Source organism: Olea europaea, chromosome 22 (genome assembly GCF_002742605.1).
Source record: "Olea europaea var. sylvestris chromosome 22, O_europaea_v1, whole genome shotgun sequence".
In the NCBI taxonomy this organism is placed as follows: domain Eukaryota; kingdom Viridiplantae; phylum Streptophyta; class Magnoliopsida; order Lamiales; family Oleaceae; genus Olea; species Olea europaea.
The window spans coordinates 2,600,520-2,625,984 of NC_036258.1; the positions used below are offsets into that span (position 1 = coordinate 2,600,520).

General features: G+C 33.0%; 2 protein-coding genes across 2 annotated transcripts; one reads left to right on the plus strand and one right to left on the minus strand.

Moving 5' to 3' along the window:
* The first annotated feature begins 5,450 nt into the window (after positions 1 to 5,450).
* Positions 5,451 to 8,169, plus strand: LOC111371346 (cytochrome b5-like). The gene is made up of 3 exons (XM_022993270.1): positions 5,451 to 5,794; positions 7,318 to 7,384; positions 7,710 to 8,169. Exons 1-3 carry the CDS (start codon positions 5,717 to 5,719, stop codon positions 7,961 to 7,963), a joined length of 399 nt encoding a protein of 132 aa, XP_022849038.1. The 5' UTR covers positions 5,451 to 5,716; the 3' UTR covers positions 7,964 to 8,169.
* A 289-nt stretch (positions 8,170 to 8,458) lies between these two features.
* LOC111371345 (BTB/POZ domain-containing protein At5g48800) lies at positions 8,459 to 12,769 on the minus strand. The gene is made up of 4 exons (XM_022993269.1): positions 12,444 to 12,769; positions 10,820 to 10,886; positions 9,334 to 10,506; positions 8,459 to 9,145 (listed from the first exon to the last, which is right to left on the minus strand). The coding sequence occupies exons 1-4, from the start codon at positions 12,695 to 12,697 to the stop codon at positions 8,630 to 8,632; spliced, it is 2,010 nt and encodes a 669-aa protein (XP_022849037.1). The 5' UTR covers positions 12,698 to 12,769; the 3' UTR covers positions 8,459 to 8,629.
* Positions 12,770 to 25,465: the final 12,696 nt, after the last annotated feature.

Here is a 25,465-nt window from a genome sequence, read left to right on the forward strand (position 1 = left end):
TTGATGTTTGACAATATTACTCAAGAAAAATATCTTGCTATGTGCTGCATTCATTCAACTTGTTTCTTCATACGATTGCTTTTTTACTTCTTGGATGGTGACTAGTAGTATACTGGTTGGCAAATGGTAGCGGTATATTGGTTGATGAAGGTGCTCCGGTCAGCGAAGGCGCGACGACGGGAGGGAGGGTTTGGAATGAATTGATTTTTCCTTTGCTGTAGTCGATTTTGTATCTAAGTATTTTTAGCCTGCTTTTGCCCTTTTTATTTAGTTTAATATTGTTTTTAATTGTATTCTAAATGCCAACTCAGCAAATTCAAATCCCCGTTTTCTAACTTGTTTTTAAACCTGATTGAGTAGCATTATTGCTAAAATTAATATTCTTGAAATATAAAATTACGTGTACCAATGATCCAACTTTTAACAAATCCATCGGTAATATTGATCAATATTAAAAGAAAAAATGGATGAAAGAAGATTAAAGAATCTCTCTTTTTTAATTTCCTATTTTTGTTTCTTTTTATTTAATTATTTCAATTGTTTAAGGTGAGAAACTGTAGAGTTACCATCACCATTTTGTTATCTTAAAAAAAAAAGTCAAATATTTGACTTTTGGTCAATTAATGAAATTCTGGATGAAAATCGTTCAAAGTTCCTTCTATCGTATATTTTAAAAAAATTTGAGACGTATTTGTTTCAATTTAAAGGTTGGGAAGCTATCTGTACTCTTTTGAAAAATTTGAAACCTACATTTTTAATTTTCCAAAAATTAATATTGCACGTAATCATCCAGCATGCAAGTCGAGAAATAGCCGCCTACTTTTTATTGACTAAGCACGCATTATACTCCATTGAATTTTTCTAGACATCATTTCTCAATCAAAAAATAATAACAAACTCTAAACATTTAGAAGAATTTCTTGGATTGGGTTTAGTTGTGAAAATAAAAGTTGAAAAGTTTTGAAAATGAAAATTTAAACAAAAATAAATGGACAAGAAAACAAATAATAACGTGAAAAGAGCCTTGACCATAGTCACAAAAATAAAATAAAATAAAATAAAAATCACAAAAGATATGATTTTCATTTTGAGTTGACTTCATGGGAGATTGAGATCGCGTAAAGATATTAACTCAACTTAACTTGGGACGATAAAAAGTATTTTGCACTTCGATGAGTTGTGTGTGATCATTTGAATGGGTGAAGAGTATCAATTCCAGCTTATATAATGTTGTTGATGCATTAAGTGATAAGTGAATTTCAGCTATTATTTACCCTATCATTTAGCGTCACTTAAAATGGGATTACAACTCCAATAGAATTACATAAAATTATTCTAAAAACAAATACTAATACGCTATATCTCCCATTTTAGTGCTTTTATGTCAATTTTCCAAGAGAAAATTACAACCCACGGGTATTTAAACATCACAATTCATAAATTAGGTTCTTGAGGTTTATTTATTCACAATTTAAGTATTATGATTACTCTACAGTGATCTATAAAAAATTTTATTTGTGATCTCGAAATATTTCGTGACCAATTAATTTGATAATATGTGATCAATAATTAAATTGTAACCTATAATTATGTACATGTGACAATTAATCGTATAATCTTGACTTACTATATTTAATTTATTAGCTAATACCTGAGTTTTACATTTTGAAACTTGATACTTGAAAATTGAATTGTGTATAGTTGACACTTAGGGCACCGTTTGGTACGCATTAATGTAAAAATAAGAATAAAAAATATAGTCGTTACAGGCCTCACACAAGAGATAGAAAGTTAAATATGGTAATTTGATGTGATGAATAATGATCATATTTTTCATTTTAATGTGCAACTAATGAAAATCAAACTGGGCCTAATTTGTGAGTTTCACCCACTTTTCAGTGGACAGACAAGTCGTGTGATTGGGCTACAAATTAACCTGGCCCGCCTAACTTCTCCAATTTTGTTCTGGGAAAAATTCATATTTAAGGTGTATTCTTTACACCATTTCAAAAGTCAGGTAAAAAGTTGAAAAATTCAAAATTCAGGTTTGTATTTAATTAATTAAAATTATTTATTAAATAAATATATTAAAGTCACAGTTAAACAAATAATGGTCACAGATTTCACAGATTTATATATCAGTCACATATTATTAAATGAATTGGTCACGGATTATTTCAAGATCACAAATCGAAAATTTTATAGGTCACAGATTTTTTTAGTCACAGATTATCAAATTTTAAGATCACGGACCAAATCGTTGAGGTCACATATTATTGTTTTAGTCACAGATCGTCAAATTTTAAGGTTACGGACCAAATCGTTGAGGTCACAGATTATTCTTTTTTGTCACAGATAGTCAATTTTTAAGGTCACAGACCAAACCAAACTTTATGATCACCCCTACCACCGGTCCCATCCAACACTAATCTTGGTCACAAATCACCACAATCCAATCGTCGATTGCACCACACCGTCAACAAAACAAACACCAATCACAAATCACTACCGTGCAATTGCCGCTTGCACCACACCATCGACTGCAATGCTACCAATATTGTCAACAAAACAAACACCAATTTAGCAAAAAAAATCACCACCACCACCATCGCCGTCTACTCCCCACCACCAACAATCAGATTGGACCAGCACCACCACCATCGCCCCCGCCACCCATCCCATCCACAACCACCGTCGCCACTTCCACGACCACCACCGCCAACCAACGTCACAGTCACCATCACCCAAAAAGTAAGAGAAAGCCCACCACCACTACACCCAAACTCCCATCCAAAACCACCATCGCTAGAACAACAACCCACTAGATCCAATCACCTCCACCACATTACCAAAACCATCGCCACTAAAACCACCGCCAACTCAACAGATCGAATCGCCAAGACCATCGCATCACCATCCAAATCCATTGCGGCTAGAACTACAACCGACCAAATCCAATTACAACCACCACATCACCAAAACCACTGTCACTAAAACCACAACCACACATCATCACCACCTCAACAGTCCCAATTGACCGAGAGCACTGCGGAACTATTTAGAATTGGATCCCATCAATTGTAGTCATAGTGGCATCACTGCACTTGCTACGAACCACCAACTCCATTAGCACTACCACGATCCACTAACACCATTAGCAGCGTTGATTGCACACGACAGCGCGATGAACGGCGACATCGCTGCACGCAGAGTGATAGAGAGGCAACTTTTCGTGAGCAGTGCAATAGACAGACTGCACCATCTCCAGATCGCATAGCAGTAGATCACAACAGCATCGTCGACGGTGCTCTCCGACGACGGCTTCCAACTATGGCTACTCATTGTTGAGGAGAGTAAGAGAGAGAGAGAGAGAGAGAGAGAGAGAGATAATGGGATAAAATGATTTAGGTTTTCTGGTGGGTATCGAAGTAGGAATATAATTATTATTAATAAAATATTAAATTATTACATGATTTCTGATTAAATATGTTTTGTACCTGATTTTTGAAGTGTGATCTTCAAATACCTGCAATGATGTAATTTTCCCTTTTGTTCTGTTATTAAGTGGATCTGATTCCAATTCCATCCAGCTAATAAAAAGTGATTTATTATAGATAAAATTATTATAAATGTCCACTTTCACATATTTATTTGCAAAAATGTCCATCTTTGCAAATCCTTGTAAAAATATCCATTTTGAAATACCTTAGACCAAAATACCCTTATTAACAATTTATGATTCCACACAAAAACAAAAATGGACATTTTTGCAACTAATAATTTTATTGACAAATAAAATTTTGACACATAACATACCTTATTAATTTCACAAGTGCACACGTTAAATCATAATAAATGTTATTTTTTTCATTGACACAGAAATATCGAGAACTACATTTCAAATGTAGAGAAATGTCGTGTTCGGAATGAAATGTCATTCTAGACATTTAATATGTCGAGAACAACATTTTGAAATATTGAGAATATTTAATATTGTGATTTGACATGTATACTTTTGAATTATAAACAGAGTTCAAATATCGAGAACCAAATTTGAAATGTCGAGAACATTATTTTAATGTAACTTTTCATGAAAGCTACTTCTCAAAATCAGTGACAAATTGGAAAACAAAATTAATTGCTTCATTTTTTCATTGAGGACATAATAGATAGTTTAGTAGTAAATTTAAAAAGTGGACATTTTTGAATTGACACTCGTGATATTGGACAATTTTGTAAATACCTTTTTCTTATACTTGCGTCCATTGCCAGACATGAAGCCAGGTTTGGTCTTCATTTTCAATTTTTTGTCTCAAATTTATTGTCAATTACACATTTCATAAAACTAACAAATTTTATTCATTTTTCAACGACACATCTTATCAACTTTATGTAAATCTATCAAAAGCATGATTTTTAGCTAAATTAGATAGGGACGAAGTTTAGGTTCTAAAAATATTTTTGATAAAAAATAAAATGATTACTTGTGATTTATCAAATTATTTATTTATTTATTTATTTTATTATTTTTTTTTTTCCAGGTGATTGGGCAGACACTTTAGCTTTGCATGCGAGTATATATTATGCTTCCAAAGATGCAACACGATAAAGAAGTGTGTATATATATATTACAAATGAAGTCCGAAAAAGGAAGTAGAGACCCCATTTTCAAGTTATTTATGAATTTTGGACAAAATATCACTTTCATGCCTAAGATTATGATCCTCTTTTGTGACTACTAGCATTTTTGGATGTTCACCACCCATAATAGTTACTAAAAATAAAATAAAATAAAATGTATGACGTTGGAAAACTTAATAAAAGCAATTATATATATATATATATATATATATTATTATTATTATTATTATTATTATTATTTTTTAAGATGAAACGAGCCATGAGGTGAGCTTTACCAATTTTTTAACATATATTTGGACTGAACTTGAATCAAGAAATATAAGAAATTTATTTTGAGCCACAAATTTTTATCTTACTCTAGTAGTTTCTCTTTGTCTAGACATGTTCCCACGAGAAAATCGTGGTACACTTTTATTCCATTTTTTATAAGGTTACAGCTTTTGGGTTTCAAATGAGGACCCCATTAATTTAAAAAATAAAAAATAAATAAATTGGACATGCATTTCTCAAATTTTCTTTTTCAATACAGTCCTCACGGGCCCCATCACATGAAAATCAACACGATAGGATATATAATGATAGGATATATATATATAACGATTGAATATGAAATTGATACTAATTTACTTCTGAATTGTTATTCATAATAATAATTAAACTATGATAAAATCAAGAACATACTTAAGACAATAAACCGTATCTCTTCTATTTGTTGTCATACTATTCGAGAATAACAACCAATCTTCTTATATAAAAAACAAAAACAAGAACTTAGGGTATCTAGAAATCAAGAACGCTTTGAAGATCCTTTGGGGAAGAAGAGAAATTATACAAAAATATAGGGTCATGGATACAATATCTTGCAGAGAAGACATTATAAATAGCATCACTACCAACTGCAATTGTAGGTTAACACCTACATTTGACAGCCCGTTTTTTCCTCTCCCACCAACTTCAAATCCAACTTAAATCTACCTCACCAACTCCCCATCAATATACTCTCCCATTAGACTCTTCATTTCCTCTAAAACGCCTGCCCAAACTTAACTTTCAAGCCCTTCTTGCAGGATTAGGAATGGGAAAAGTTTTTACTTTGGCTGAGGTTGCTGAGCACAACACCCCCAAGGACTGTTGGCTTATCATTGATGGCAAGGTGTAAGAATTATTTTGATTTTCATTGAGAAGCTAATACGCTTTTATGATTACTTTAATGGGTCCGATTTTGTTTTGGGAATTTCATATCTAGATCTATCAGGATTCAATCTTGACCAGTTCTTGATTTAGGGTTTTGTTTATACGGCATTGTATCTTTTGTGCAAATTAATCTTGTTCTTGTATGAAATTTGACTTAAACTCCGTAACGCATGTTTGATTTTCGATTCTCATGCTCTTTGGAGAATTCGGCATCTTTAACCATTTTATTGTGCGCAACTCGCTGTCATTTGAATCTTTTTGTCTTGATTCGTGAAGTAATAATGTAATGATGTCTAAATTGTCTACTTGAATATCAGTAGTTTAATTGCTGAGATCCCCCTGAACATTGGACGTGGTTATGCAGGAGAATTCATTGCAAGTTAATTTCTTGTCGAAAATATATACTATTGAGTTTTGCGGTTTTGTATTACAAATTTGTTATCACTCAACACGAACAAAATCCACGTGGGTTTCTCAGGATAAGATACAATATTTGTCGTGATGCTATGTAGAAAATAGCCCACCTTGCATTATGCACTTAGATGAAAATTCCATAATTAATGATATGTTATTTAGAGAATTAATGCGGAAAAAATCTACCTGAAGCTTCTCCTTTTGACGTGAACTATGCAATGTTTTGTACTTGTCTTTGTTCTCATGGAACAACTAATTGTTGTTGCAGCCAACTCGATTGAGCAAATCTATTGTTTCTTTCTGTATTGTTCTCAGCTCAATTTTTAGTTGACTCTGAGGAATCTTTTACTTTGTTTATGAATTATTCCCATGGATTATTGTATAGAGAACTATGATGGCTGAAGAATAAAAATTTCTCTTTATTCCACTTCAACTGTTCCGGTAAAATCACCATAAGACTCAATGCATGTTTGGGGAGTGTTTATAAACTATTTAAATCATAAATAGATAGAAATGAGTGGTACTTGTGAGTTCTTCAAAATGTGTGGATAAAAAGTAGCTTAAGGACCTATTTGGTTTGGATTAAAATTAGATTTTAATCTAAGTCAAAGTCAAACAATTAATATTAATCACATCTTTCATGGTCCCACAATTTTTCAACCAAACATTTCAAAAACTTCTATCACAGTTTACTAAAAATAAATTTAATTTTAATCCCCACCAAACACCCTCTAAGTGTTATAAATAGTTTATAAAAATGAGCCAAACTTCCTATAACTTCTTAATCGTGTTTTATATAAATTAAATCTAGTTGCATTTTACTGGTACTTAACCTTGAAACCTCATAGGTCATCTGGTTAAATGTTTGCACGGTACGCGAGCATAACCTGAAAATAACATGTGGAAGAAGCTGATCACATAGCAGTTTGATTAAAGAAGTTCCTTTGGCGGATAACTAGTTATTTATCACAGCTTCATTCAACGCTGTGATCACGCTATCTATATCTACTATGTTTTTGTGCTTCATTCTCTCTTTCAGTTACAAGTTGTATGCGGATATTTGAATAGGTTTATGATGTGACGAAGTTCTTGGAAGACCATCCTGGTGGTGATGAAGTTTTGTTGTCTGCCACAGGTAATACCATCTTGTAATTTTCAATTTTTATCTACATCATGTTTGGCTAGGCTAAAAGAAGTTTATTTATATGTAAATAAGTATGTTCAAAACAAATAATTTTTCTATTGATAAAAATTGAAAATAAGCATGTTATTTATTATGACAGTAGCACAAGAATTACTCTCAGAATAAGTAACTATTATTACTTAAAAGTAAGATAAAAGTTACATATCCATCCATGATTGGAAACAAAATAAACTTTTTGCGTTTTGTAAACTTAGCCAAATGCTTAACATGTTGTTATGGATTTGATGAATAAATTTTGATTGTTTGTTCTTGGCAGGAAAGGATGCAACCGATGATTTTGAGGATGTTGGCCACAGCAGCAGTGCAAGGGATCAGATGGAGGAACTTTACGTGGGCGATATAGATTCATCAACCATTCCGGCTAAGTCCAAGTACACTCCTCCCAAGCAGCCTCACTACAACCAGGACAAAACATCAGAATTCCTCATCAAGCTCCTCCAATTCTTAGTTCCCCTGCTTATCTTGGGAGTGGCTGTTGGCATCCGATTCTATTCCAAATCATCAGCTTAAAGTACGAGTTTCTATGCCGAACGCAATAAGTTTCTTAGATTTGAAAACCCCTTGTTATCGAACGCCAATCTTTGTTTAATTTAGGGGATAGCGACACATTTCAACATTTGTGATACATCGGAACACATTTGTTTTGTTTTCAACTTTTCTCTTGGAAATTTAATGTGGTTTTGTTTCGTAATCGACTTGATCACAATTTGGCTTAATTGCACGTTCTGATTAAAATCTTGATTGCATTATGAGTTCGGGTTAACTTTATATTGTCAAATAGTTTTTATGATGCGCCTTTCCTTCTTATTTCTAGGTAAGTGCATCCAGTAAGTTTATGATCGATTGCAAAGAAATTTTTTTTTCTTCATGATCCTATTTGATTGATTGTAGAATATAAGAGTATTGAACACTTTCTAAGTTCTCCCTCGAATTAAGACTCTCTCAACGTCCCTACGCAATGTAACAAGGTAAAAAAATCTCGAAAATTTGATAACACAATGAAAATTACAAATACAAGATAAACTTTACAGCCATACTCATTGAAAATGCAATCATTGTTCTTTTTTATCCTTTTGATATAGCATACGCATGACAATTGCTGGAGAAACAAGAGGAGGGAAAAAACACTACAGAAATATTATCAAAAATATGTTGTAATACATAAATACATGCTTGTCATGTTCTTTCTGTTAGCTTAGAATCAGTTCTCTGTGATTGCCTTGAGGGAGAACTGGATCCTCTTGAAGAACTATGTCCAAATATATTCAGCTTGCTAATCTTTTTCGAAAAGGAACTCATGAATTTACGAGAACCTGATCTTTCCATATTCCTCTTCATACAAACATGTTCTTTTTCCAAATCGTTTAATCTCATCCTGAGTCGAGCCAGTTCAAGTTTTAAGTCCCTGTTTTCTCGCCTTAGAGATGCATAATTGTCTCGGGGAGACATAGCAGCACTAAGAGCTCCACTGTTGATCCTCCAGGATTGGTGCATCGGTTTTGGATCGTCTGGATATGAGCAGAATAAGGCATTACGAAGCCTCATCTGCTCATAATAAAGCACTTGAACTATTGATTGGAGGGGAAGGCGTTCGTTCTGTGCAGCGTGTGCACCAGCTTCTTGTGAGAGTTTCTGAAAATCAATTAATTTGCAGAGCTTTCTCCTATCTGGATCTGACAAACCTTGATGAGCCTGCACAATGCAGCAGTTGATAAGGACATGTTTGGTGCAAAATACTAAACAGGAGAGTGATCAATATGATAGACAAAATTTGTCTTTTTTTTTTCTAGTACTTTAGTGTCCACCTTATCGAACATATCATAAGTACATATAACTACTCAAGCTAGATGAAAACATATGTTGTTAGGAATAGGACTTACCTTGAGGTAGACATCAATTGCTCGATATAATCCATCGTGGAGTGTGCGTGCATGTGCTGGTAAAGATTCTGCGATGGCTATGAATTTGTTGAGTTTGAGGTTTGCGTCAGGTGCAATTTCAGCGAGGTAATTGTCAACCAGTTTAGAAACTTTGAACAATGCAGTTTGGGAGGGCGAAGGAGGACTATCGGATTCAAACAGTGAGCCATCTTCCATATCTTCATCACTATCTTCCTGCTGAGAAAAATTAACCAGTATTCTGTGAACAGTATCAACGTCGAATAATGTATCTCCAGCATGGCGAAATGAGGGAATCAAAAGGTCATCAAGAGTAGCTATATCTAACTGGGATCCTATCCGCCTCTCAAGATCGAGCCTGCAAGACACTGCACAATCAAGCATCACGGCACTTCTTAACATACCAAAAAGAAAGCTTATAGGAACAGCAAGATTTTCGACAGGCAGGAGGCTAACAATTGTCTCAACTACGAGTCTTTCATGAGCACTTGTATCGGTTCCCAAATCAACCTTTGGCTGAGTGGATTGAATCCATAAGTTGGATTTCTTTATCAACTCTTTCTGTGCATATGTGACAAGTGACGCTCCAATACTTTCTGGCCTGACCCCACGGCATTTCATTGCTGTAATAACCCTTTGATACAAGTCAATGCGAAGAACTGAAAGATCTTCGATCCACCAGTCCCCTTCACACTTGGCTTGCTTGCTCATGTGAAGTCTCCCCGAGCTGCTGTACTCCAACCTCGAAAAACTTGAAGCAATTTGCTCAACACAAGCTTTGGAAGCTATAGCATCAATGCATCGAGTAACAATTTTCAGCTCATCTGCAAGTGGAAGTAGGTTTTCACATTGCTGGAGGACTTCAACACACATTTCAAGGCTTTTGCATACGACACTATCCAAATATTCTTCAGCTCGGGAACCAAGATTGGTCTTCGAGTATTCCTCAGTCATTTCAAGGTAATCAGAAATACAACATAGATTAGCAACATTTGCAGCTGTAATCTCAAAGTTGACACAATAGCAGAATTTGGCCGCCAGTTCAAATGATTCAGCACCTCCTGGTAGGCTAAGAAGCTCCATCCTTATTATATCAGACTCCCGATGTTCTGCTACCAACTTTCGAATTCGGCCACTGCGGGAGACAAGAGGGAACTGCAGATAATCGTAAATGCAATTAGAAAATTTGCGATATCGTGAATCTGAGATTGTTTGTATGCTTAATGCAAATGGAAAAAGCAAATAGGCAACCACATTAGAGCGTGCTCACAAAACTATAATCGGTGAATGAATGCTCACATACCTTTTTGGCAGCTTAAACTGAAGCAAAAACAACTAAAAAGAAACAAAGAAAAACGAAGAAGAAGAAGCTAACTAAGACATTGTCTTCAGTTATGAGGACCAATGTAGGTACTTAAAAGAAACAAAGAGCGCTCAACTGGACTCAAAACATGATATGCAATCTTACCTTATGCAATGAAAATGTATCACCATCTACTTCGATAGTTATATCGCTGGGAACATCTCGAGATACCCTATCAGAGAACAATACCCAATCAGCAGTTATTAACAGTAGTAGCATTTTTGTAAATGTCAAGAAAATAAAGAAATCAAAACATCCTTCAGTTTTTTGGAATGATATTTTATGGCAAAATTACACATAGAAATAGATAACGGAAAATGACAATCGAACATAAATCGTGCTTTATGGCTGTTTAAGCATATAGCTTTATGCAAAATTAGTGCTGATCGAGTATTTGGATCTCCTTACTCGGGTTCGAAAAGTAGAAAATGAAGGGACCAACTTTTTAATCTGCATGTATTTCATCATATCCTTTCTTTAATGCGTGAAATTCTGTTCTGAAAAATTCTACAGGGTCTTTTTCTCGATGAAGTTTCAGGATAATTCTTAAATATCAGAAGCTAGTTTTGATACTGCACTTAGCTAAGTAAGAGTTTCCTGAATTCTGTTGAATTTAGATCTACAAAATTTGCAATTTCAGCATCTAAAAATAGCTTATCATTGATCAAAACCCGATGGTCATCAACAACTTGGAAGTAAGTCAAACTATAAAGGAGAGATTTTAGATGTAGGAACAAAATTGTATGCAATAACAGAGTAGAAAAATCCAAGGATATTACAACAAAAACAAAGGACTATTCACTCTAAACTTCGACTCTGCTCTGCTAATACTCTATAAACTTGGGGTTACAGACACAAATCCATTTTCGATAAGACTTCTGCTAGGTCCAAGAAAAATCTAAGATTCATTTTCTGCAAGTTCCAAGAAAAACCTCATAGTGTTTTAATTTAGAAACTTAAGAGTATTAAGACTGGAAATAAGGGAACTTCAAATGAGAATAAGCTATTATATTTTGATATTTGGTGCATACATCATGAAAGAAAGTAGGAAATCTTCACTCGATCGCTCTCTCTCTCTCTCTCTGTTTGTACGCATATTTATGCGTAAGAAAATGTTGGTTATAGGAGCGTGGAGCTTAGAGAAGATGAACGTCCATGTTCTTCAAGCTAAATGTGACTGATGGCTCCAATTAAGAGGAGCACAGCTTTCAATAGGCAACAGGACTCACAAACTGGACATGAGTATGTGAATACATAAATCATACTAGTCACTGAAGGCCATCAACTACAGGAAATGGACGTGGCGAATTCCAATTTTCTGTAAGTTGTGAGAAGAAATATGGAGTTCAAGCCTTCAAGTCGCATAGTACATCGAAGAAAGTACGACCAAAGTTTCCGATCAACTACAAACTAATCCAAAATTACTTCACAGGTTTGCCCGCATATATATAAAGAACACTCTAATCCTCTTTCCTGCTTTCATTTTCTTTATATAAGGCAGGAAAATGAACTATAAGAAAACAAGTTTTTGGAAAATCTGCAGAAACCAACAGTCATTTCTTCAAGTGTCCACACAAGTAATGAAGCACAAGAATACACCAATTCAAAACAGCATATGACACAGCTAGAAAAACCCACAACTAGCATCCAGAAAATAAAAACCATTTGTAACAAAATAAAGGCCAAGAAGCAAAGGAAGAGGAAAAAACTGAAAAATTTATAAACAAACCATTCACTGCACCGCTGCCGTGCGCACTTGGCCAGTGGCAGCTGCTGGTGATGCTTGTCCATGCCCAGAGGGAAAACTTGCAAATTTGTGAGAGAGAAAACAAGAAACCAGAGTAAAAAGTTAAACAAGCACAATAAGAAAAAGAGACAGAGTGCCAGTAAGAGATGTCGATTTTTTTTAGTCGTTTTGTCAAACAGTTTATTATTCAAATCATATTTGCAATTGTCCAAAGATTTGGGCCTTTTGTGGGTCATATTTCACAAAACATCATTATTTCTCTCGTATTATTTACTAATTTATACAGATAAAGGGGGCGTAAATAAAGGAAATTGTGTGTAACTTTTGTTTCTGTTCATGAAAGTCAAGAACAGTTTGATATGCACACTGGATGAAGAAAAGATGCTAAAAAGGGAAAAAGCGGGAATAGTCGTTATTCTGTTTTGACATAGTTTACTCTTTGTTCCCTCAATTTTTGATCAATTTTCTTTTAACCTTTAACTTTTTCTTATCAGCTTAAATTGTCTTTTCTTTGGTCAGCTAATGTTGTGTTAAGATTAGACAGAGAAATATATTTTTGAAAATGTTAGATAAATAAAATTATTAGCAGTCTAATCCACCACGATGATAAATTAAATTTTTTAGTCGATTTGAATTAAAATGATAAAATGTGTGATTGAAAAGTTAATAAAATTTGTGTATCCCATAAAATATGTGATTAAAATTAATTGTTGACTGATTTAAATTTTTATCGACTTTTTTAGGGAAACAAAGCAAGGACTGTGCTTTTTCTAGATGAACTATATATAATCTTTTTTATCCATAACTTTCTGCTCAGTTCATTGCTAGATATGTAGGATGTCTTAACTGGAACGAACGACTATCTAAATGAATGTAGGTGCCATTTTGATTGCGTCTTTCATGATCTACTTCACAAACAAAACTATTATAACGCTCTAAACTTTGATTAAGAATAGAAATACCATTTGTTGATGCTCTAAATTTAGAATTTTTATTTCTCTATGGAACGAAAAAGAAACGAAACTAGGATAGTCCATTTTATATCACATGCACGATCATGATCCTCGATCCTTAGTAACTACCAAAGATCATGTTATTTTGGTATTTCTCTGCTATCTTTTGACACTGTCACTTTTATAAACAACACTCTCTTGATGATTTTTCATGTATTTCGACATTTTAAAGTATGTTGGCATACAAAGTACATACTAGATAACAAGCACGGGCAGTCGATGAAATCGATCAACCTTTGGTCTAGCACCAACTCAATATTTGATAGCATTATTTTAAATTGTATAAGAAATAACAGATAGATCACAAAAGAAATATAAAATGGCTGGATCCATTAAACAATTAAAGAAGGGTCTTGACTACGGAACTCGACAAGGCACAATCTGGTAGTGGGGTAAGATGATTTTGAATTATATCCCCTGCATTTATAGTTTATTCAATTGGTTGGTGCTGGAAATTGTTGAAATTTTTGAGCTTCTACCCTCTTAAAATTTTTGAAATTTCAAAATAAATAACAATATTAAAAAATTAATTTAACGTAGTCGACGTGGAATTCAGGGTTTTTAGTGGAAATACCAATTTTTCTTTTTTTATCGAGTGTAATAGAGGTCTACTTATTTAAGTCCATCTAAGAGTCGATATTAAAGACGTTCACAACCTACACTGATGGATGATGTACTATTTAGACGGTTATCTTTCGGTCATGATTTGATATTTCATACAAGAGGAGTAATCATCACAAACCTTAATTAAACAATATTTAATGACATTTTTCACTCACAATTTGATCTTCAAATGGACGCATTGCCCTTTTTCTAGCTTGTAATTATGCTTAGAATAATGTGATATAATTATTTATCGACATGACCACTAATTCTCATGTGAACCTACTAAATTGATATGAGAGTCAACATTTAAGATGAGTTTCACAATACTCACAACCTTCGCGAGTGAATAAAGTATCAAATTAAGTGTTTGTCGCTTCTTATTTGCTGCATAAAACAACGAAAAATAAGGAAATATAAAGTTTTGAAAAAAGGAGCAAAGTGCAATAAAAGGTTTTTGTAGTGACGGTGGCCACTTTGACAATTTTTATTACTTTATGAAAAATGATTATTCATCCACCTTTGGCATGTCACGTTCCAACACATTAAAAGGTTTGGTCCATTAGTGTCCCAATATTCATTATTGTGAAACTATTTAATCATATCATATAACATAATCATATCTTCCACCTCCCACTCACACTGTTCTTTTTTGCCTACGTGATAACAAAAAAATTATCATGTTAAAGTCAAGTCTTATTGACAATTGATTGATTCCATTATCGTAGGCAAGCATGCTAGGATGGGCATGGTCCCCAAAAAAAAGAAAAAAAATGAAGAAGAAAGTAATTAGGTAAATAAAATTTTTGGGTTTTAACCTTCGTGAACAACATTTTCGAAGAAGATTGTGAATTGTCACGAAACATGTATTTCAGTCGACAGTTTTAAACTAGCATAAAGAGTATTTAATAATGCTTAAATGATATTGATAATGAGAAGGAAACTAAAATTTGATCATATCTTCTTGAAACATTGAACACTCGAAAACATTTGAATTATAAAAACTGATTTTTTGACATACATTTACCTTGTTATGTTCAATGACCGCATACAATTAATGTATTGATGAATCGCTCTTTTGTCAGTTTGTCAATTTCTATTACTTGTATCATTCAATGACTTAGGTATGTAGGTATCAAACGCATTAATTGATCTTGACTAGTTATATTCTATCGCCAAGTTCGTTGTCATGCCATGCAAGTGATAGACGTGTAAGATTTGTCACTTAGTTAATACACATCGAGTCTCTCATCACATCATTAAAATGTTCACACAAGCTGTCACTTGCCACCATATCAACCCGAAGTAGCTAGGTCTCAGCTATATGCGACGTGAACAATTTGTGGTTAGCCTAGTATTACACCGAATTACAAATACAAGATAATAAAATAGCGCCTACAAATTCAAAACTCAAATCTTTTTTTGACACAAGATATTTTTCCACTTATGGCTAAACTTATTTAGCCCTTGTTTGACACGCATTCTTTAAAATTTATGTTTCCCCAAACTTAATTGAGCATAAGAGACAATTACCATTCTTTAAGTTTGGCTAAAACCAATAGTATTCTAACAAAGTATGAACTAGCGTGTACCATTTAGATATATTTATAGATAATTTTTGTTACAATACTAAATAAATTAAAACAGTATTATCAACAACTAGTGAAGTCACAAGGATAGACTTGCAAGTTGCAACTGTCCGCACGGTTGTTAATATGTCACGCTACATTACTTTGGCTTGGGATACGGATACATGTCTTGTAGTTATGTAAGGTATTGAGACATTTCGCATCAATTATGAAGTGCCTCAAAAGTTTCAATTATTTTAATTTGAATGGACATTTCATCCACTTCTATTTTTTATATATAGATATACTTAAATTTAATGATTGAGAGAGTAGCTTGTAATGTTCGCATTAATTAAGCAGAAGTTAATAATTTTTTTGTGTCATATTCACGTTTGGTATATGCCTACTCCTCTGATCGAGATTTACTTTGCATATTATATGGCCCCTGTTTGGCCCAGGTTTTAATTTGAGTCAAAAGTCAAACAATTACTATTAACTATACTTTTTATGGGTCTCACTGTAAGTATTATGCCCTAGGTTGAATCAACTTTGGACATAAATACTTTTGATATATAATTAATGCAATTTAATGGCAGATCTATTATTTAATTAATAGACAATTAAATAAATAATAGAGTTCGTAGATTCAAATATTCATAATTTGTTAATCACAAGGAGTTGTGATTGTGAGATACAAATTACATCTGATTGAATCTTGAATCGTCTGTGGTCGTAAGTAATAACGAGATATGGATATCGTTATTACGGATAGATCATCACGTGTGACATTTCTTATTTATGAAGTAAGTAACTGATCTCACAAGCTAAAGTGTAGTGACACTTAAATTAACACGTGGATGTTTTGTTATAGAACAAAATATTTGAGACCTGTCGAGAGATTCCACATGGATAATTATATGAGTGTCAGTGGTTAATCTCTAACGTTCGGTAGTGGAATTGGTCATTTAACTTGAGGTCGTCATGGTACCTTATATGAGGACAGTCAGACTTTAACGGTGTTGGATGTTGCTCTGCAAAGGGCTGTTAATACGACATTGTTCAGGTACGTCAATAACAGTATGAAGGTTGTGATTGACCAATAAAGAATTCGTCACTCTTAGATAGTAGGAGATTATGATCTGCGTTTCATTCAATTAAGTCAATGATGAAATCATTGGCCAAGGTATACTCATAAGTCGAAAAGGAGTTTTCGACTTATATTGACTTAATAGGGGAGTGAAAAATATGATCGATGATCGAAATTGACACACTTCCATATCTCGTAATTAATTGGATCATATTGACGAAAGGATTATAGTTTCACGGTAAACGAACGAGTTTGGTTTTGTTATACCACATGACATTTCCCGTCACATGTATTGCTCTGACACATTGCTAGATGTCAATCTAGGACGGCGAGTGTGAATTGATGATAAATTAAAATGGTGTTTTAATTTATCAATTTTGATTAGATCAAAATAATATTTCACGTCGTTAGGCATCGTGATCGGGAACCTGATGGGTCGCACACAAAAGAGAATTGAAAGATTGTAATTTGTCGATTAATTAATTTAACAATCGTTGAATAAATTAATTATTTGGATTGGTTATTTATATGCCCGAATTAATTAATTCATGGACCGGATTTAATTAAATGGATTAATTAAATATTGGACCGGATCGGGCCAGGCCCGTTTGGGCTTATATAAATATATGGTTAGGATTTTCAATCCATATATTTTTTTTTCATAATCATTCTTGCTAGCACAAGAGGAGAAAACCCTGATAGCTGCAATCTTGTTCTCTGTGTGGATCATCGTTGGAGGCTGAACAATTGGACAACTGTGGGCGGCGAATCAAGATTGCTGGAAAGAAAAGAAAAGCAAAATGTTTGCAGAATTCTTCAAAGGTACAATCTTTATCACGATTTCTATGTAAACACAAATAGATCCTCAGTGGGAATTGAAATAATTTTAATTTTTCGCTGTGCATGTATAAGTAGATTTCCAACACTCACAATTTTTTAATAACACCTTTCAAATTTTTTTTTATCAAAATCTACTAAAAATCTAATTTTAATCTCCACCAAACACCCTCTATATAAGCTTATTTATCTTTTCAAGGATTATTCATACTTCGACTTTTGTACCCTTCGTTAGCGATCAAATTATTTTGCGAAATTCATAATTTTACTTGCTACTTTTTGACATCGGATTCTTTTAGCTTCCTTGACGCCTCAAATGAACGCCTGCATTAGGTCTTAACATTCTTGGATTTTCGATTTGAAAGTGAATTTTTGTCCGTAATACTTTATAAATTGTTCCATTTAACCTAGTTATCAAATGGTTTTGTAGAACCTAAAATTTTGCTTTAAACCCTTAAACGAACAAATATTATTTTACTCAGTAAATTTTGCTGTTTTAGTCTGTAATTATTTCACTATTTGTTTTGTAATGATAGCCTATAAGCTCATCCAAATTTTTCAAAAATCATTCGTAATTTCCCCTGAATTTTTAATAAATGAAATCCCATAATAAATAAAAACTCGAGAAAATTAAAAATAAAATGAACAAATATGATTATTATTTCAGAAAATGACTTAAATAATATGATCCGCGTGGGACATTTTCAAAAGATTTTTTTTTCAAATATAGTCATAATGATTCTTTAGGGAAAAAATGCAATTTATTGAGAATTATTATTATTTCCATAGATGTCGTTACCAACTTTATTTCAAGACAGCACGCGTAACAAAGTGTGTTCGTATTTTTCACTATGCAAAGTGCAATACCTTCTGCAGTTGAGTTTCATTTTTTCTGAGTATTTTTCAAAAATAGTTTCGAGAAGTCACGACTTCAAATATAGCTCCCGTTTAACCCTCATTATTTGAAATTTTAATGGTTGAAATAGTGTTTCTTGAAAATATATGATTAAAAAAGAAGAAAATTTTTGGAATTACGTGTAATATTATATTATTGGAGAATATGTGGTTAATAAGAAGAAAGAAAATGAATATTTTAATGAGGGCTACTTTCAAATTTTTATTTGTGAATAATATAATTGTCTAAAAGTTACTATCGGCCACTGGTAAAATAATAAATATTGAACAATAAAATGAACGAAGAATTTTCAAGAATCACGGGTTATAAACACGAAAACATTAAGCCCCTATTTGGTTTCGATAAAATATTAATTTTTTTAGTAGATTTTGATAAAAATTAAGTTCATTGTACAAATAAAATGTACAAAATTTTGTAGTTAGGAGTTAATGTTTTGTCTAGTATTCAATGTAATTATGTCAATTGATAATAGATTGCTTGGCAAAAATTCCTCTGCATGTAGTGTGATTGTTTTGATAAAAGTTAATGAAATGTATAGTTGAAAAGTTGTGGATTCCATTTAGTGTCTGGTTAAAGTTAATTTTTGATTTTAATTTAAATTTTTATCAACCTTTTAAGCTACGAGGTCTAAGGATGATAGTTGCAAGCCATAAACAATATTAATAAATAACAAGTTGAGGATTATTAAGTTGCACAAAATGGTAGGAACAAATCAGTCAACATTTAAAAGCCATAGAGGAAGAGATCTAGAGGGATATGGATATCACTGCCTTTCTCATTTTCTACCACAAAATTAATAGCACTGTTTATTACATCTTCCTCATGTTCTCCTTTTTTGGGGCACCCTTGAAGAGTTGTCTCAATCATCCAATCACTTTCCAAGGCTGTTTTCAAGCATGGAATGTAATGGCATCTTAGGAATTACCAAGATTTGTTTCATATAGATTATGTATGGACAAATTAAAAAATAAGTCATTTTTTAAAAGTAAATTTTGAGCTACGAATCAATAGTTTAGCGTATTAGACTGGTTTGTCAGAATAGAGAATGCTAGAAGAGCATATGTTAGTGATAAGCATAGAAGGCGTATCAATGGACAATGACAATAATGCCATTTCACATATTGTCACTAGATTGAGATGTGCAGGGCAACAAGTACTTCGACTACGTTGTATCATGTGAAGAGTAGACAATATAATATATTTAGAAGATTCAGACTTTTTATTACATATTTTGATATGTTATTTTATTTACACTTAAAAGTAAGTAAAGTTAATTATTTTGACAACAAGAAGCATCTGAAATAAAACTTGCTTATGAGGTTAATATTGCATTGAACTACACGGACTTAATTATAGAATAATAAGAATAGTTGTATTCTATTGAGAGAGGCCAAAATATTCATCTTGCTAGATGTTTCAATATAAGTAAAGGGAAAATTGCAGCAAAGGCTCCAAACCTTTTCAGTTTTTTAAGACTTTATCCTAACCTTCATTTTATGCCAATAAAGGTTCCTAATCTTTCATATATATGCAATTGGAGTCCAAATGAATGGTATGACCGTTACTTGACCAGAAAAGTCAAATTTTGACCAATTTAGACCAAATTAAAAAGGTATAACATATTAAATGAGTTAAAAAATTAAATTAAAAATCCTAAAAAATAAAAGTAAATATATAACCCCCACTCCCCTCCACCCCATCCCACTCCCCCAAATCAAAATTTGATGAGGTCTTTCTTCTTCGACGAGACCTGCCGAAAATCGTCGCCACCGCCACCTTTGAAAGTTTGTTATACCCCCAACACCACCTGCATTTCTAAACCCTAAAAGTAAATTGATAGCAGCAGCAAGCACTAGCAACCAGAGATAAAAATCTTCTAAAGAAAATGTAACGCGGACATCAGATCTAAACTCGATTGCGTCAACTGCCGCTACCAAGATGAGGAGCCTGTTTTCTTTGCAGCCCACGCTGAAGCGAAAGCTCAGTGTGGAGGCTGCAGTAGGATTGGAGAATAGTGACGAGCCTACGAATCCTGTCGATTCTGGTGTTAAGGCGAATATTTGGAAGAAAAAATGATTTTAGACGATTTTGGTTTTACTTCATGTTGTGCATGTGACTCATATAAAGTGGAATACAAGTCCTGGATCAAATAGGTCGATATCGGGGCGGGTTTAATTCACTATCTAATTGTTAGAGATGCAAAATGGGTTGGGGGTGCGGGGGCAACCCCCCGCGATATGGTACAGGGGTATTTCTTGTACGGGCCCTAAAGTTTTATATGGGCTCAGGTTAAAGTTGGTATAAATAATATGTTGTAACCCTATTTTTACTACTGAATAAAATTTATTTTCGTTTCGCTCTCGTGGACGTAGGCACACCATTGAACCACGTAAATTCTTGTATTGATTTTTCTTTTTCATCTCTTTATTATTACGTATAAAATCCAACATTTCAACTTGCATTGGTTAGTGAGGTTTATAGTATTGTCACCTTCGGCTTCAGTAGTGTACCATTCAGATTTGTGTTGGAATTTTCATATTGTTGGGTAAAACCTCTTTACGTTTTGAGTTTCCAACGAGATCTACTGGAAACCTACCGAAAATCTGGTTGTGGTGATGCTACTTTGCTATGAATTGTGATTGAAATTAGAATATGCTGTAGTTTGAATATGAGGTAATTTTTGGCTGTTGGTTTTGGTTTGATGGTTGTGGTTGGTTTTGGTTTGATTATGATGGTGGCGATTTACGATAGGTCTAGTTAGAGAAAAGGTGGCGGTGGCGATGGTTTCCAGTAGGTCTCATCGAAGAAGAAATGAGTGACATAGGGTCGATGGCAGTGGGGTTATATATTTATTTTTAATTTCTTAACTTATTTAATATGAGAAAAATGTAAAGTACTATTATATCCTTTTTAATTGGTCCAAATTGGTCAAATTTCGATTTTTCTGGTCAATTAATGGCCAAATTCTATCCATTTGGACTCTAACTACATATGTATGAAATATTAGGGATATTCGTTGGCACAAAATGAAGGTTAAGGTAAAGTCTGCAAAAATTGAAAATGTTTGGAACCTTTACTGCAATTCTCGCATAAGTAAATTGCATATATCTACTTTTTATTCTTAAAAAAAAAAATTACTTATAGGAGAACTTTTAAAATTTAAGCAAACATGCACTAAAATCTTCAATAAATTTGGTCACGTCGACCTCTACTCATTGCAATTGTGGGGTATGGTGGTGGGAGTGCTTCGTGGAGCCATGCAAATTATTTTTTTGTCCTAATTTATTGTAGTGCTACAATAATTATAATAGTGTCTATCTTTATCTGGCTATTGAGCATGAAAATAGACAAGCATGTTTACTTTTAACTTTTTTTTTTTGAATTCACTTATTTTAACAAACATAATTTTCAGAGTAAGCATAGCTAAATATATTCTAAATTGATCTACTTTTACAGACCTACACTTGATGATAGTGGTCATCGAGCTTAGCAAAAGACAAGGATTTTTACTTTTAACTTATATTACCAAATATGATTTTAATCTCCTATTTGGTTTAACTAAAATTTAATTTTTTTATTAAATTTTGATAAAAGTTGTGGATATCATGAAATACATGGTTGAAAATGAATTTTAAAAGATAGAGATCAAATAGGAACATGCTTATTTGTTTAGGGAACCGCACACTATGCATGTTTTTCGCTTTTTGCATATTGTGCCCAAAAAAATAAATTATAAGTATCCTAAGTAGCGCTTTCAAGCTTTTGGAATTGGTAATTAAATAGTTCAAATGTCATGATCAAATGATTCCTTGGGGGACAAATGCAAATGCTTGTTCATTGAATAATCCAAGTTTTGATTTGTCAAATGTATCCTAGGAATTAGCTTAACCTTTTATTCTAGGAATTGATTCAAGGAGGTAAGATAGTATCTACTTTATTTTGATTTGTCATGGAATAATTAGGGCCGTTTGGCACGATATTTAAAGAGTACACTACAAGAAAAAGTAATTTGTAGTATATTCAATAATATTGGAACTTTTGCAAATATATTGGTTAAAGTCAAACGTGCTTTATACTTTATTTTTTAGTTTCCTATTAGTGTTATAAAGTTTTTAATTTTAGATGTTACGACAATATAAAACTTGTTATTTCTCATTTTGATCAAGTCAATAAGTTTTTGACTGTTTAGGATACCATGTTTCTGAGTATTTTTCAAAAATAGTTTCGAGAAGTCACGACTTCAAATATAGCTCCCGTTTAACCCTCATTATTTGAAATTTTAATGGTTGAAATAGTGTTTCTTGAAAATATATGATTAAAAAAGAAGAAATTTTTTGGAATTACGTGTAATATTATATTATTGGAGAATATGTGGTTAATAAGAAGAAAGAAAATGAATATTTTAATGAGGGCTACTTTCAAATTTTTATTTGTGAATAATCTTTAATTATGTTTTGTTGTTGAAATTCTTAAACAATAATAAATCAATATTATTCTATATTTTTTCTATCCAACCCTCCATCCAAAGCAACACCCAAGTCAATCGAACTAAGAGATTATAGAAAACTTGTCATTGTTACAGTCAATTTGCTCAGAAATTCAAAATGAAGAATTTTCAAGAATCACGGGTTATAAACACGAAAACATTAAGCCCCTATTTGGTTTCGATAAAATATTAATTTTTTTAGTAGATTTTGATAAAAATGAAGTTCATTGTACAAATAAAATGTACAAAATTTTGTAGTTAGGAGTTAATGTTTTGTCTAGTATTCAATGAAATTATGTCAACTGATAATATATTGCTTGGCAAAAATTCGTCTACATGTAGCGTGATTGTTTTGATAAAAGTTAATGAAATGTATAGTTGAAAAGTTGTGGATTCCATTTAGTGTCTGGTTAAAGTTAATTTTTGATTTTAGTTTAAATTTTTATCAACCTTTTAAGCTACGAGGTCTAAGGATGATAGTTGTAAGCCATAAACAATATAAATAAATAACAAGTTGAGGATTATTAAGTTGCACAAAATGGTAGGAACAAATCAGTCAACATTTAAAAGCCATAGAGGAAGAGATCTAGAGGGATATGGATATCACTGCCTTTCTCATTTTCTACCACAAAATTAATAGCACTGTTTATTACATCTTCCTCATGTTCTCCTTTTTTGGGTCACCCTTGAAGAGTTGTCTCAATCATCCAATCACTTTCCAAGGCTGTTTTCAAGCATGGAATGTAATGTCATCTTAGGAATTACCAAGATTTGTTTCATATAGATTATGTATGGACAAATTAAAAAATAAGTCATTTTTTAAAAGTAAATTTTGAGCTACGAATCAATAGTTTAGCGTATTAGACTGGTTTGTCAGAATAGAGAATGCTAGAAGAGCATATGTTAGTGATAAGCATAGAAGGCGTATCAATGGACAATGACAGTAATGCCATTTCACATATTGTCACTAGATTGAGATGTGCAGGGCAACAAGTACTTCGACTACGTTGTATCATGTGAAGAGTAGACAGTATAATATATTTAGAAGATTCAGACTTTTTATTACATATTTTGATATGTTATTTTATTTGTACTTAAAAGTAAGTAAAGTTAATTATTTTGACAACAAGAAGCATCTGAAATAAAACTTGCTTATGAGGTTAATATTGCATTAAACTACGCGGACTTAATTATAGAATAATAAGAATAGTTGTATTCTATTGAGAGAGGCCAAAATATTCATCTTGCTAGATGTTTCAATATAAGTAAAGGGAAAATTGCAGCAAAGGTTCCAAACCTTTTCAATTTTTTAAGACTTTATCCTAATCTTTATTTTATGCCAATAAAGGTTCCTAATCTTTCATATATATGCAATTCGAGTCCAAATGAATGGTATGACTGTTACTTGACCAGAAAAGTCAAACTTTGACCAATTTAGACCAAATTAAAAAGGTATAACATATTAAATGAGTTAAAAAATTAAATTAAAAATCCTAAAAAATAAAAGTAAATATATAACCCCCACTCCCCTCCACCCCATCCCACTCCCCCAAATCAAAATTTGATGAGGTCTTTCTTCTTCGACGAGACCTGCCGAAAATCGTCGCCACCGCCACCTTTGAAAGTTTGTTATACCCCCAACACCACCTGCATTTCTAAACCCTAAAAGTAAATTGATAGCAGCAGCACGCACTAGCAACTAGAGATAAAAATCTTCTAAAGAAAATGTAACGCCAACATCAGATCTAAACTCGATTGCGTCAACTGCCGCTACCAAGATGAGGAGCCTGTTTTCTTTGCGGCCCACGCTCAAGCGAAAGCTCAGTGTGGAGGCTACAGTAGGATTGGAGAAGAGTGACGAGCCTATGAATCCTGTCGATTCTGGTGTTAAGGCGAATATTTGGAAGAAAAACTGATTTTAGACGATTTTGGTTTTACTTCATATTGTGCATGTGACTCATATGAAGTGGAATACAAGTCCTTGATCAAATAGGTCGATATCGGGGCGGGTTTAATTCACTATCTAATTGTTAGAGACGCAAAATGGGTTCGGGGTACGAGGGCAACCCCCCGCGATATGGTACAGGGGTATTTCTTGTACGGGCCCTAAAGTTTTATATGGGCTCAGGTTAAAGTTGGTATAAATAATATGTTGTAATCCTATTTTTACTACTGAATAAAATTTATTTTCGTTTCGCTCTCGTGGACGTAGGCACACCGTTGAACCACGTAAATTCTTGTATTGATTTTTCTTTTTCATCTCTTTATTATTACGTATAAAATCCAACATTTCAACTTGCATTGGTTAGTGAGGTTTATAGTATTGTCACCTTCGGCTTCAGTAGTGTACCATTCATATTTGTGTTGGAATTTTCATATTGTTGGGTAAAACCTCTTTACGTTTTGAGTTTCCAACGAGATCTACTGGAAACTTACCTAAAATCTGGTTGTGGGTGATGCTACTTTGCTATGAATTGTGATTGAAATTAGAATA

Bases quoted from the DNA above. Each gene is read 5' to 3' on its own strand.
- LOC111371346 (XM_022993270.1), top strand. From the start codon at position 5,717: ATGGGAAAAGTTTTTACTTTGGCTGAGGTTGCTGAGCACAACACCCCC. The intron at 5,795-7,317 runs GTGTAAGAATTA...ATATTTGAATAG, and splicing joins GGCTTATCATTGATGGCAAG to GTTTATGATGTGACGAAGTT. The intron at 7,385-7,709 runs GTAATACCATCT...TGTTCTTGGCAG, and splicing joins AGTTTTGTTGTCTGCCACAG to GAAAGGATGCAACCGATGAT.
- LOC111371345 (XM_022993269.1), bottom strand. From the start codon at position 12,697: ATGACCCACAAAAGGCCCAAATCTTTGGACAATTGCAAATATGATTTG. The intron at 10,507-10,819 runs GTAAGATTGCAT...GATTATCTGCAG, and splicing joins ATACATTTTCATTGCATAAG to TTCCCTCTTGTCTCCCGCAG. The intron at 9,146-9,333 runs GTAAGTCCTATT...TGCATTGTGCAG, and splicing joins CAATTGATGTCTACCTCAAG to GCTCATCAAGGTTTGTCAGA.